Here is a 15,260-nt window from a genome sequence, read left to right on the forward strand (position 1 = left end):
TCATAGCATACTTAAATGTATATAGGACATATTGCTCAGTACATGAAATCTATTTTAGTGTGAATCTAATGCAGTTTTGAGACATCCAGAGGGTGTCTCGGTGTTCTCCTTAAAATGCTTTTAATGGTTGTCAAAGAGAATGGTTGGCAGGTAGAAACAGCTGTAGCCTTCACTGAAGGAAAGTGTATGTAGACACATGTTTTACAGGATACGATCTCAAGATTGGAAGCAAAGACAACTATGAAATGTGGAGAAAGGGCAATTATTGCTAATAGGTGAAGTTCAAAGGAGACAGAGAAAAATTATGTTATCTGCTGTCTGATTACAGTGCTGCACCTAATTTTCCTCATATAGTGCATGGAGATTTTGAGAAAATGCTGATAAGTTTTCATATAAACTTGTAACTTTCATTAAATAAAATAGAGTGTGAACTCAGCACAAATCTAAACTGGAGAAAGATCCCTCACTTCAGTCTCTGTAACAGTAATACGACAGTATTCAGGAAATTCCATTATTTCCAGGTGCTCTGTCTTCATTTAAACTTAGAGAACCTTTAATGGTTGGATATGTATACCTCTTCTAAATTTGTCAGAACAAACATATCTCTGAGGTTTGTTCTCTTCCGGATAGGAAGAGCTTTATAGAGCTTTACACTTGAAGAAGTTCTTTTAACAGCATAGATAAGTGATCTGCAGGCTCTAACCTCCTCATCATCTTCAGCTCAGAGTGACCTGCAGACCCTTGAGGCTCAGCTCAGCAGCACTCAAAAACTGTAAGATCCCCAGTCTGACTACAGTCTCCCTCTGACCGTTGTGTGCTCATTCAGTGACACATCTGCTGCTTCCTTTCAGTTTCCTGGAGCTTACAGTGTTCTTCTCAGTGAAACCCAAAGCTGGAGAGAAGGAGGTCTCACCCAACACCTTCTTCTCCATCTGGCATGACTTCTCCTCTGACTTCAAAGAACAATGGAAGAAGGAGAACAAGTCTATTCTCAAGGAGAGGTACAGTCGGCATTTGTCCTCTCCTTTAATTTCTTTGTTTTGATCATTTCATTTTTGCAGACTGAAAACATTTCTGTTCCATCTGGTATAAAATGGCCTGTCTTACTTTATGAATCTTGTTTGTTGCTCAGCTTATTTTCCTGCTCTTCTGTTATTCAGGTTAAAAGCAGCAGAGGAGTGTTTCCGCCAGGCCAAGGAGAAAGCTACCTATAGCGTTAAACCCAAGCACGCTACTGGCATTGTAAGTTCCGGTAGTTTTGGGATTTTACTGCTCCCCAGAGGCCAGAGGCCTGATTCATAAAGATCTCTAACCACAAAAAGCAGGTGGAATTGTGCATACTCAAGGCTAAAAATAAACATATGTGGTTATAATATATAAAAAAGCTGTGGAAAAAGACTTTAACATAGACACATAATTGTGAGAAACAATCAGGTTTTTTACAGCAACATTTGGAGACAATTAAGACTTGAAGCTGTGTTCACACCGTCCTCTACAATGAAAAGTCTACGTAAACATGCATAAATGCCAGTTTCAGGCTTCTGAACGCAAGAGTTTAAAACTTGCTATGCACATTTTTAAGACAATTTTAGGGCTTTACATATAGAAAATGCACATGAAGTGCCAGCCGTTTAACCATTGATCATGGAGGAGAAATGAATAATCATGGCTTCTGCCCTGCCGGAATTAGATGACACCAAGTCTTTGATATGTTGGAATAGTGAAAGGAAAAAACCTGGAGCATGATTTACGAGATTTGCACCACTTCGACATTTCGCACCAAGCCTCTTCCAGCTGTTGGTAGTGTTCTTGAATGTGCATCACATGCGCTGTGAGAACACAGCATTGGAGCCTTAGAGTTGTAAACCTGAAGGAGTGACAGTGAGCACAGTAAAGAACAGCTGTGAACGAAAACATATGTTACATCTTTTAACAGTTGTTTTAAAGTGTCATGCAAGAAAATAAAGCCACAATAACGTTTTTTGGTAACACTTTATAGTAAGATTCCTTAACAAGCTTTGTTAACACATTAACAAGCATTATAATAGAATTTTTAGGGTCTTGGCAAGACATTTATTAGTACAATTAGTCTAATAAGGTTTATTAAATTACTTAGTTAACGCATTTACAAGCATTATTATTAGGATGTTTTTAATATGCTTATGATATATTTATTGGCATTATAGATGCCTAACAAATGTGTCAGTGTTAATAAGCTTAATAAGATTTATTAACAATCTTTGTTAACAAATTAGGTAACGCTTTCTTTTACAGTACTGTACTTACAGTGTATTTAAGTGGTATTTACATGGTACTTATTGTGTAACTACTGGGTACTTACATGGTACTTTTTATGGAATTTACTGGGTACTTACAGTGTGTTTACATGGTACTTTCTATGGTACTTTACTGGGTACTTTTTGTGTCTACTCTGTACTTACATGGTACTTACTGTGTATTTATATGGTACTATTTGGTTCATACCTATGTGGTACATACTGGGTATTTATAATATTCTTACTGGGTATTTACATGTTGTGCAAAGGTGTCTTTTATGGTACTTACCACATGTAAGAACAAGGTAAGTACAAATAAAGTACCTTGACCTTTAGGTCTGCACTCGCTGCATGTTTCATGGTATTTACCATGAATTTACCACAGAAACTACCCCTTAAGTACACTGAAACTGTACTGTAAAAGAAAGTCAGCCCTATTTCCACTCAACTACATGGTACTTTCATTACTAAATACTGGGTATGTTCACTTGAATATTACTTAGTACTTACCCCTTAAGTACAATGAAACTGTACTGTAAAAGAAAGTCAGCCCTATTTCCATTCTATTACATGGTACTTTCAGTAGTAAATGCTGGGTATGTACACGTATTACCTTCCTGTGCAGTGTACATACATAAACACTTGGTATTCTGACCTTACCAAATGAGACAATGCTAACTTGTTGGTAAGGGTAAAGTAACTACATTGTAAAAACATGTTCTGCCCTGATTACTTCTTGTAACATGAGGCAAGTTTAAAGAGAAACAAGACAGCAGTGAAAACCACAATCTTTAATATGATACATGTCTGCAGCATACAAAGTGTCATCACAATGAAACATGTTTTAAGTACAAAACAGTGCAAAGGAGCATTCCAAAAAACACATTATTGGCCTGAGGGTCGTGCTTTTTGTCCATCCAAATTCTTTCAGCAGAGTTTGGTAACAGTGCAGGACTTCTTCAGGGTTTGTAACTGCAAGAAAATTCACAATAAAAGCTCAAATGAAAATAAAAAGCATAACGACTTTGATGAAATACAAAATAAATTTTACCTATTTAATCATTTCTGTAATGAGTTTGTTAAATCTCTGTGTAGTCTTTATCGCTTTGGCTGTAACACTTGAAATCAATCAATTATCCTCATTTATAAACATGATAGATTATTCACAACTTTAAATTTTAGTTATATAAACAAGAACAAAAAAGAAATCAAAGACAAAAAAATCAAAATTGCCATAAAAAATATAATTTGTTTAGACAAAGAATGACAAAAGTAATGTTTTAATTGCCAATTGCTGTATGTATTTCTTCTTTATAAATATTATTCGCACCTACAATTTGCATTAGCATGAAAAACATGGCAGTGTAAAAGAAAAGGAAAAAGAAATAAATAAGCAATTTCAAATCCAACGCAGTTATTCAAAAAAATATGTTTTAATTTTCAAACAGTTACATTCACTTTTGGGTGGTATTGTTGTCTCTATCATATTTGAAAATAAATAAATAAATAAAAATAAAATAAAAACGGCGAAAGAAAAGAAAATGCAGTTAAACTCTTCATTAATGTAAATAATATGTCCACTTGGTGGATTTAACTTACTTTAGCTTACTCTCCTGTGGCTTCACGGATTCGTCTGGGATGTCTTCTTCACCATAGCTGATCTAAAGCGGTAAAAAAACGGAAGTACGTCATCATTATTTTAAATAAACGCCTTTCTTTGATTTTCCCAGAAAGACGAGCGCTCAGTCAAACGAGCACAGAACAACAGACTTTATCATTTAGGCTACATGCTTGTTTTACAGGTGCCTCTCTCCTGGTAAGTAACAACAATGTTTGTAGATTTTCATTACAAACTTTGAAAATTAAAACATTTTGAAATAACTGAAATTATTGCAGTAACGTAGACATGCTCTTACGTCACGTTTTAAACACAGAGATAGCGGCTTGAAATCACGAGGTTAGCTTCTTTATAAAGTTTGATCAGTTTAAATATTTACATGTAATTTATCCAATATTTAAAAAAATAAAAACACTGGCTTACCTGCCAAATGAAGAGAGATTCAAACTGTTGCGCGCGCCTCGAGGCTCTCCGGATTAATGCACGTTCACTTTGGGGGAGTTGTGCTGCATTCAAGTGCGCTGGGAATTTGCAATTTTACTCGCCCCGACCTACTTAACAAAAACACACACTCTGGGTGTTTTTAGTATTAAAAGTAAATATTTAGCCTTGTTGTTTTACATATTTTCCTGACATATATAAAGTTCATTTTTAGAACAATATTTAAAAAAAGTTAAGTTTTGAATAATTTATTATCATGTTTATAAATGAGGATAATTGATTGATTTCAGGTATTACAGCCAAAGCGATAAAGACTACACAGAGATTTAACAAACTCATTACAGAAATGATTAAATAGGTAAAATGTATTTTGTATTTCATCAAAGTCGTTATGCTTTTTATTTTCATTTGAGCTTTTATTGTGAATTTTCTTGCAGTTACAAACCCTGAAGAAGTCCTGCACTGTTACCAAACTCTGCTGAAAGAATTTGGATGGACAAAAAGCACGACCCTCAGGCCAATAATGTGTTTTTTGGAATGCTCCTTTGTACTGTTTTGTACTTAAAACATGTTTCATTGTGATGACACTTTGTATGCTGCAGACATGTATCATATTAAAGATTGTTGTTTTCACTGCTGTCTTGTTTCTCTTTAAACTTGCCTCATGTTACAAGAAGTAATCAGGGCAGAACATGTTTTTACAATGTAGTTACTTTACCCTTACCAACAAGTTAGCATTGTCTCATTTGGTAAGGTCAGAATACCAAGTGTGTATGTATGTACACTTCACAGGAAGGTAATACGTGTACATACCCAGCCTTTACTACTGAAAGTACCATGTAATAGAATGGAAATAGGGCTGACTTTCTTTTACAGTACAGTTTCATTGTACTTAAGGGGTAAGTACCAAGTAATATTCAAGTGAACATACCCGGTATTTAGTAATGAAAGTACCATGTAGTTGAGTGGAAATAGGGCTGACTTTCTTTTACAGTTACAGTTTCAGTGTACTTAAGGGGTAGTTTCTGTGGTAAATTCATGGTAAATACCATGAAACATGCAGCGAGTGCAGACCTAAAGGTCAAGGTACTTTATTTGTACTTACCTTGTTCTTACATGTGGTAAGTACCATAAAAGACACCTTTGCACAACATGTAAATACCCAGTAAGAATATTATAAATACCCAGTATGTACCACATAGGTATGAACCAAATAGTACCATATAAATACACAGTAAGTACCATGTAAGTACAGAGTAGACACAAAAAGTACCCAGTAAAGTACCATAGAAAGTACCATGTAAACACACTGTAAGTACCCAGTAAATTCCATAAAAAGTACCATGTAAGTACCCTGAAAGTACCGAGTAGTTACACAATAAGTACCATGTAAATACCACTTAAGTACACTGTAAGTACTGTACTGTAAAAGAAAGCGTTACCACAAATTAAGAAGTATTATTATTGTTTTGGGGTTCTAAGACATTTATTAGCATTATACAGTAGATGCCTCACACAAGCCTAAGTGTTTATAAGCTTAATAAGTTTTATTGACTAACTTAACAAATTAATAGGCTTTATTAATGTGTAAGGTGCTAGTAAGATATTTAGCATTATAGATGTCTTGCAACTACCTGAAAGTGTTAATAAGATTCAATAACATCTAAAGTCAGACTATTGTCTTCAAAGTCCATATTACTAAACTGCTTACAAGCAGCAATGTATTAATTAACTTTGTTAACAGTTTATTAAATGTTTTGTACCTCATCTAAAGTGAGGATGGTTTTTATCACAAACAACCACAAAGCAAAAAGCTTGTAAAAAGAACTTTACAACATTAAAACAGACTAAACATACGAAACTCTTTCTGTAAAAGAAATATAATAAATTAATTCAGACAAATTAAAAAAAACAAAAAAAAACATAGGGACCAGTGTTGGATGACTATAGCATCATAGCTAATAAGGATAAAGTATTAGCATCTATCCTGAATGAAACATTCATTGCAAATTCCATTACCAGGAGACAGTTCTCAGCATTCAATGACAACTGCCTTCAGCCACTGTTGCCTCGCTTTCAAATCCACTGGAAAGTTGCACAAGCCAGTAATTTTTGAAGACTGAAGGCAATAAACCTACAGGAGCCATGCTAAAGCTAACACGCTAACGACCGACCAGTACAGAATCAAAGATGGGCGGGGCTTTTTTTGTCACCTGTGTGAAAGCTTAGAGTAAGTCCAAGAGGCCATTTAATTGGCTGAAAGGAGTCACAAAGAAAACTCTTTAGAAATCAAAAAAGAGAATCCCCCCAGAACTTTCTACTTTGACTCAGACAAAAGTGTCTGTTTTTCTTATTTTAACCTTGTACAGTGACCTTGGGTGACCTGAAAGGCGCTTGAAATAAAATGTATTATTATTATTATTATTATTAAAAGTCTCTAGAATCGCTAATACGTGGTCAGCTGGTCCTTTAGTTTGTGTCTGACATCATGCGGACCTGTAGCATTGCTTCAACTGCTGTTCCATCTTGACATTTTAATATATTTTTCCTCAAATGAATCTGTTTATACGAGCAAGGTGTCACTAAAAACATTTTGATGCAAATAAATCTGTAGTAAAGATTCACATTAAGCTGATTCAACTTCTCTCTCCACAGAAAGCCAAACTGGGCATGAAGATATGACTTGAGGACTCCATGTACCAACTACTTACTGTGGCGACCAGCAAGTCAAAATTTTAAGACAGTCACAGACAAAACAAGAAAAAATGAGAGAAGTGGGACGGAACACAAATTTCAGTGGCAGTTTACAACGGAGGTTGACTTCAAACAAATACAAAAAAAAACATATTGAACTTCGATAAATGCTGCTGTTAAATTCATTACAGTCCAGATAAGTCCAATAAGGCCAGATTGTCTTAAATGTATAGCAACCTAAATACATGCCCAATGGATTCAGTTTATAAGCGTGGTCCCCATTCTAAAAAAAATGTAGGGCAACAAAGGAGCATGAAAGAATAAGAAGAAACCTTCAATCGAAGCAATTTCAGAAAGATTGACCATCTGCAGTGGTTGGTTGGACTCAGAGAACTGGAACAAGGCAGACAAACCCCAAAAAACAAAGGTACATCTCTGGCTAGACAAACATGTGGGTTAGTGATTGCAGCGGCGAGAAAACAGGAAACATATGGGCAAAAATAAAAATCCCTAGAACATCTGCTATATGACATGGACATTTTAATTAACCATCGCAATAGTGAGTTTTAATAAAATCTTTAGTTCTTCACAGTTTAACAAATGAACAAATTCAAGCCTTGGGTTGCAATTTCCACTATTTACAGTACAGTATATTAAGATTTACAGGAAAGCATTATTGATGCAACTTCAGAGATCTCAAGAGGACAAAAGTGAAAAACAATTAGGGTTAACTGTTGTTTCCCTGTTTTGTAGTCATAGATTAATTAGTTAATGTTAGTTTGTTTCCACCTCCCTCGTGTGTCCAATATGGTCTTGTCTTGTCCTGTCTATTAAGCTTCCCCACTGTGGCAGTGAGGTGACTGAGTTTGATCAGGTCTCTTTAGCTTAATGTCCCTTGTCTGTTTCATTTAGGCTGCATTTATACTGCATGGTTCAAGTGACCCAATTCCGATTTTTTCCTCTCATGTCGCACGGAACGGATATGACCAGTGAACGTGTAAGCAGGACAAAAGCGCATGGATTCCGATTTTCTCAGATCGGAGACAGGCCTCACTCATATGTGGAAATAAATCGGATACGAATCGGATACGTGCATTTGCATGTATCATGTTAGCAGACAAGTTATATATATGTTCTCCAGTAAATGCAAGTCGGACGTCAGTGACGTCATCTCAGGTGGACACTACCACCTGAGACCACATGAATTATTACAAGTGCGATGGAGGACGAAGGTTACACACAGTGGAGCAATGCAGAGGTTTCATGCCTCTTAAGTCTGTGGGGTGAAGAGACAGTGCAGGCAAAAATGCAGGGTTGTTATCAAAACAAATTTTTGTTTGAAGAAATTTCAAAAGATATGGGGAGGCATGGTTTTAAGCACTCGTGGCTACAGTGCCAGCGTAAGATAAAAAGCTTAAAATGCAAATACAAATCGGTAAAAGACCACAACAATAAGAGTGGAAATAGCCGTGCAACATTCCCATTCTTTGATCAAATGGAAGGCATTTCGGGTGACAGGCCAAGTTGTCGACCACACGAATTACTGGATAGCCTCAGAGAAGATGATGTGCCTTGATCAGTGGACTGTGAAGAGCCGGAGTGTGAGGACAGTAACGTTACAGGTAAGGGCAAACTGAATTCCTTTTTTAATGTATTTTATGTTTTTAATGTTATTTTATTTTATTTAGATTAGAAAAATATGTAAGCAATTACAATAATACAGCTAACACCATTCATTACAAACAAAGTATGATTGATAGCTAACATGAATTTATAGTTAGATGAATGCTTCAGTATTATATAATATGCTATAGGCTATTACTTCAGTTGTTTATATAGCATTTAAATTTTATTATCATATACTCAAGACAAACGTAATCACAGTTCGTCATACTTATTAAGAGTAATCTCTGATATATTTAGTTCACGTCAGCCACTTTTTGGAATTTTAAATGTCAACATTGTTCAAATAGATGAGTCCCTGACATGCCACAGACCACCTCAAGTGAGACCAGTTCTTCATACAATGAGAGAGCCTCAACCAGCAGGTGAACCACAGAAGGACCTACAAGAGCCTCAACACCAACACCTTCCTCTAATCAACCGGACCGTAGTACACCAGGTAGAATAACTAATTATTTGTATAACTATAATTATAATTTTTGTCTTTTACAAATAGGTCATTTCATTTTCGTTCACTGTGTTAAGTACATATTTTATTTTTATAAAAATAAATATTACAGCAATAAAGCTATAATGTTATTGGTTAACACTCATAATGTAGTACTTGATAAAGCACTCAAAAAACAAATAGCTCATTATCGAAAACATTTGTCTTATTACAGGTGCACCTAGCACACGGCGTTAGCTTAAAAACAAGCTTTAATCCAAAATGGATGTTTTTGCAAAGACAATCAAAGAAGCCCTGTCTTCGGCAGATGACACTGAGCTACAGCTGAAATTGCAAGCTGCCCAGCATGCCCACGAATTGAAGATGACGACATTGTTTACACAATTTCTTGCAGGAGGACCATCGTGCCAGCCATCACCTCACCCAGGCCATGCCACAGGTTCAAGCTATTTCCCAGATCAGGTTCACCCACGTAGGTTCAGTCAAAATTCTTCGCACCCAGGTCGCTTTACGCATGATCACACACGCCCAAGTGTCACGGTGCCTGGCGGTCTCCTCCCCCCTCCAGCTCTGCCCTGATGTTCCTGATTGCCACCAGCTGCCATCACTCTCCTCATCATCTTCTGTGGATTCAAAAGGAGATCCAACGCCACTACTCGACGCCAGTTTGTTACCCCTTATGGTGACTGTTCTGGTTCTAGCCTCGTTACAGCTTTGTTCCAAGTCTCTGGCTCTGACTCTGACTAATTCTTTGTTCCTTGTCTCAGGATCCTATCGCTCACGAGTGACGGCAGCACGGACCTTCCATTCTACGCCTCAGGAGAACGGAAACCCTCGGCAACCGCTAACCGCTTCAAGACCCTCCAGCCACGCCACAGCCACGTCTAATAGGGACACTCTTCAAACCAGCCATCTTCACATCTGGACAAAACAATAAATCCTTTCTCATCATCCACTTACCTGTCTTCCTTCTGGGTTGCAGCATCTGGGTTCCTCACCCTTGTGAAATCATGACACCAAGTTATTACCAAAATGATGGCCACCCCTGTCCCCCCTTTTACCAGGATTATGTTTCTGCTGTTCCCTCTTACTATTCCAGATAATTCTCCATTCGTTTCAGAGAATTGTTCACCACTCCTACCTGCTGATACACAATCTCCAAATATCTTCACCACCCTTCAACCTCCACCCTCTAAACAGGGCAGCATCTGCTCTAAGCCTGTCAGTCCCCCCAATCCAAATTCAACAATACCAGAGTTACAGTTTACATCCCCCCTGCCTTCAGAGGATGAATAGTAATTTTGAAGTCGTCTTGTACTCTTTTTCTAGTTTTTGATTTGTCTGGATTATGTTATACGTTGCTTACAGAATGTCAAGTACAGATTAGATTATAGTTCTAATTTATTTATCATTTGGAAGAGCATTTGTTTCTTATTGTAATGTGTATAAAATGTTTAGTACATACACAGACTGGAAGATTTAAATTTTTTTGAACAACAGTGAAAAATAAAAACAAGTACAGCATTAGGACTGTTGTCTTATATTTTATTGAATTGTTTACATTTATTGTTGAGCAAAATATTGGGTCTCCCTGATTCTTAGGGGCTGGATGTCTGCAATGCCCAATGGGTCAACATCACCTGGTGGTACATCAGGGGGTCCAGCTGCACTAGGATCTTCACTGTAGGCCTCATTGTGTTTTTCACAGATGTTATGCAGTGTGCAGCATCCGGAGATAACTGTGGGGACCAGTGATATGTCCACATCAAGACGTTTTGACAGGCACCTCCAACGACCTTTTAATCTTCCAAATGCACACTCCACCGTCATTCTAGCCCCGCTTAGTCTCTTGTTAAAATGGTGTTTAGTCAGATCTCCAGTTTCCGGGTAACCCTTCATTAGCCAGGACCGAAGTGGGTAAGCTGGATCCCCCAACAGCATGATAGGCACTTGTGTGCCCTGGATCTCCTAAGTGGTCTTTGGTCATGGAAAAAAACAAATTACGTTTGCTGAAGAGAAATACTGTGATGATGACATTACTGTGCAAATCAAGGTAAATGTTTGTAATTATATAATTGCACGTCTATATCATTGATCCATACTTCATGACAATAACCTTCAGCAATATTAATAAATATGTTTGTAGATAAAACTGGGATAGTTCAGTAAAGTGTATGGACATACCTTTCTGTACTATGTATGCTTTGCACACAATGAAGGCTGAATTAGAGTTTATGAGAATAAATCACTCACGTTTGGAAAGAGGACTCCTCTTTCTGCCTTCTCGTAGATAACAGAATTACAAAGAAACCTGGAGTCGTGAACACTTCCTGGCCATCCGATGTAGATATTTGTGAAACTATTGGGGTGGAAGTATTAATTGTACATTAAAAAAGAGAAAAACACTATCTCTGAGTAAAGACAGTGACAGATACAAATGTAAAACAACTCGTAATAACGCAATAACATGGCAAAAGGCATAGCAACAACAAGGGAGACAAATCGATATGAATTATGTATGTACTTACCAGTATTTGTGGTCCACAACTGCTTGCAAGATCACAGAATGCCATCCTTTGCGATTAAAGTAATCCGCATGATTCTCAAGTGGAGCGATGACTGGGATAGGACTCCCGTCTATAGCCCCGACACACTGAGGGAAGCCCCATCGATTTTTTAAATATTAGAAGTACGGTTTGGAGCTCCTCACCTTCTGGGAGCTTGATGTACTCGCGCATCATTTCATTTCTTACAGCATGGCAAAACACCCGGACTATTAGGCATACTGATGCGGCACTTATGCCACACAGATGTGCCAGTGTTCGATAACCAGCTCCTGTCGCGAGCCACCATAGTCCAACTCCAACGCACTTCTGCACTGAGATTGGTTGGCGAAGTGTCGTATCCTCGTAAGAGAGTATTGGTGACAACCGCACACACAACATTTCAAAGGTTTCTTGTCGCATACGAAAGTTGCTGACCCACAGTTCCCGACCCCAGGTTCCAACAACGCGATCCCACCAGTCTTGAGTCCGTTGATGCATCCAAACCTCCCTTTGAACCGATGTTGCTGCGATCATCGCTTAATTCGCCCAGGCTGCAACAAGTGCTCTCCTCTTTTTTTCTCTGCCGCCGCATGAGATCAATGATTTGCTGATATCTTTGGTGACAAAATAGTGTAGAAAGCAAAACACTGTATCATACTACTTGCATCGGCATCCATTATTGTTGTCAGTATCCATTGGAGACGTTCTGACCCGGAAAACGAAATGCGTTGTTTTACTTCCGTTTCCGGGTCAGAACGTCTACGTTTGATAGTTTCAGCATTGTATAGTGTAAATGCAAAAACGGATACGGGTCACTTTTAAAAGATGATGTAAGTGGGTCATCAAAAAAATCGGATATAGCCAGAAAATCGGATTTGGGCATCAAGACCTGCAGTGTAAATGAAGCCTTAGTTAATTTTCTGTTGGGCCCAAGGTACTTTTGTCTTTGGAAAGACTCTGTTTTTGTACTTTCTATCTTTCTTTCCAAGAAAAAAAAAACACAATAAAAACCATAAAACATCTTGCAAGTAGCCCACGTTTTCCCACTTACTAATTGTGTAATTCTGAATTATTCCAGGCTTGGGAGCGACACAATGATACCCTGGCTTGGGCCCCCTCATGACTACATTGTTGGGGGGTCCAAATCTACGATTCCATAATCCAGTACCCTGGAAATTTCCAAGAAATCTCTGCAAAACAGATTGGCGCAATGCTCACTAGATTGGCGAATATAGATGTCACAATAACTGGCAGATGGTCAGATCAAAATGCAGCAGCTTTATGAGCTCAGCTAAAACTACACAAAACTTAATCAGGGTCAGGCAGGCAGGAGTCAATGACAGGCATGAGCTCATCAGAAGAGAGACAAGGTGGTCAAGATCCAGGCAAGAGTCAGCAAACAAAGTCAGAAACAAGGTCAGAAGACAGAAGCTCAAGTCCAAATATAACACTCAGTAAGGAAGGCAGAGTGGCACAAACAATACTTGCACTGAGTGTGGCTCAGTACAGTGCTTAAGTAGACTCTGATTAATTGAGAGAATGAGAGTCAGGTGTGTGGCATCCAAGAAGTGCATGCTGAGGTTTCTGGGAGATGAAGTGCTTTCAGTACTCTGGAGACTGTTCCGGTGACAGTACACCAGAGAGGGAGACAGAGTTCTGACTTCTGACAATTATGATGGTCCACAATAGCTAAATGAAGGTCCAACACAGCATTATGAAGGTCCACCATAGCCTTGTGAAGGTCCACCATAGCTATAGGAAAGTCCACCATGGCTATAGGAAGGTCCAACCTTATCTATACGAAAGTCTACCATAGCTATATGAAAATCCACCACAGCATTATGATGATCCACCATTGCTCTATGGTAGTTCTTTGAAAGTGCACCAAACCTGTATGAAGTTCCATGACAGCCTGAAGCAGTTCCATGAATGTCTACTACCAATATGAAAAGTGTGGGTGTTGTTTTATTGAAATCTATATAAGAGGAGTGAACAATTGTAAAAGAAACTTTTGATGCAGATGTAAATAAATTACTTCTTAACAAAACAGCTTTCTTTAATATCCTTACTCCTCTGTTTTCATGTTTTAGCAGCAGCTTGCTTTAATTATTTGTCTCACATTTTGATTTTTTAGCAAATCTTCTTTGTTTTCTGCATTTTTTTTAACTATGTACATTTCACGATCTTCAGCCTGGGTTTCTGTTTTGTCAGTGCATGTTTGAGATTGTTCATCAAATATTTCAGTTTCCCTTATGCAATCACAGTATTTATTTTAATCTCTATTTCAATGTCTTTCACGCTTGTTTCTGTGTCTTCAGTGTACCTTTAGAAACTGAAAAATGTGTTACTAGAGAGAAACACATCATTCAGTTTCTACTAGAGAGTAACACATTATTCAGTTTCTAAAGCTTTCTAAAGCTCAGGCTTCCTTTATTTCACTGTAATATGTCCCAGGACTCAGTGGCGGACCGTGCATTACACACCTGGGCCTTTAGTCGGGTACGTCTGAATCACTCAACCCCTCATTAACCATTTTTATGCCGCTAAATTAATGGAATAAACAAAACAGTAAAGAAATCTCACTATGCAGCCAGCACTAAACAATGAAGACAACCACATAAATTAGAAATATTATTTATTATTATATTTATCATTTTACTCATCAAAAAAAGCATTTTGTTTGAAGACAAAATTCATCCTCCTCTCTTACCTCAAAAACAGTTCGATCACCCTGTCATGTAGATTATCACGCTTCAGTTCCGTCAAGAAGTCCTCTTCTATTGCCTTCAAGGCTAGTGCAGAGAGCCGAGTCTATACAGTTGTGTTTCTGTGTATGTTTTAATTCACTTTAGAGCCGAACATGTCCGCTCGACAGACGCAGTGGACACGGGGATGGCCAGCGCCAAACAGACAAATCTGTACAGCTGCTTCATCTTTTCACTCAGATTTGATGAAGGACGTCAGGGAGAAAAGTGGGAGATTTTCCTGTAAAATTATCCATGGCGTACATTACAGTCAGCTCTGTTTTTAACTGAGACAGGTTTAAAAGTGCTCCGCGGCTCTGTGTCAAACTGGACAAGGCTGAAACTTCTGTCCAATCAGAAAGTCTGAAAACTGTGACAATGCCCAAGCCTGCAAGAAGGCCCTGCTGACACAAACTCAAAATCCGATTGGTTGAAACAAATTAATGACCAACATTGATTTTTCATCAGGAGGCCTTTGCAACTCATGGAGAAGACCCTAACCCTGCCTGGCAACATAGTACAGCTGAAATGTGATTGGTTGAATGCTCCAATGTGAAATATGTCTGTCTGGAAGCAGCATTATGAAGGTAAAAATGCTCCAAAAAGAACGCACTTGTAGATTTGATTTGAAAACTTGTAATATAGAATGTGAATACTTGTGAACTGACAAATTTACATTTGCATGTGTTCATTTTGAGTTAGAACTTCAAATCTGTGATTACAACTGCTCAAATGTGCTTCTGCGTGTGCTCGAAATTGCTGGCGCAAATCACAAGTGCGCTACAACTGCGCTCTGAATTCTGACACATT

At 37.9% G+C, this 15,260-nt stretch overlaps 1 protein-coding gene and 1 long non-coding RNA gene across 6 annotated transcripts in view; both read left to right on the plus strand.

Annotated features, from left to right (window-relative positions):
- fmn2 (formin 2) overlaps positions 1 to 9,798 on the plus strand; it is a 53,642-nt gene extending 43,844 nt beyond the window's left edge. For 2 of the 5 annotated variants that reach the window (XM_023949329.1, XM_023949326.1), the window contains exons 16-21: positions 721 to 772; positions 852 to 1,001; positions 1,161 to 1,242; positions 6,991 to 8,651; positions 9,003 to 9,151; positions 9,555 to 9,791. In XM_023949329.1, coding sequence (XP_023805097.1) covers positions 721 to 772; positions 852 to 1,001; positions 1,161 to 1,242; positions 6,991 to 7,017 — 311 coding nt within the window. In that variant the 3' untranslated portion in view covers positions 7,018 to 8,651; positions 9,003 to 9,151; positions 9,555 to 9,791. Of the gene's footprint in view, positions 1 to 720; positions 773 to 851; positions 1,002 to 1,160; positions 1,243 to 6,990; positions 8,652 to 9,002; positions 9,152 to 9,554 lie in introns of those variants that run through there. The other 3 variants (XM_023949328.1, XM_023949327.1, XM_023949330.1) reach the window with 3 other exon arrangements.
- LOC105353802 lies at positions 9,792 to 11,427 on the plus strand. Its single transcript, XR_908530.2, has 2 exons — positions 9,792 to 9,842; positions 9,928 to 11,427. It is a non-coding gene; the product is annotated as an uncharacterized LOC105353802 (long non-coding RNA).
- Positions 11,428 to 15,260: the final 3,833 nt, after the last annotated feature.

Source organism: Oryzias latipes, chromosome 19 (assembly GCF_002234675.1).
Source record: "Oryzias latipes chromosome 19, ASM223467v1".
Taxonomy (NCBI): domain Eukaryota; kingdom Metazoa; phylum Chordata; class Actinopteri; order Beloniformes; family Adrianichthyidae; genus Oryzias; species Oryzias latipes.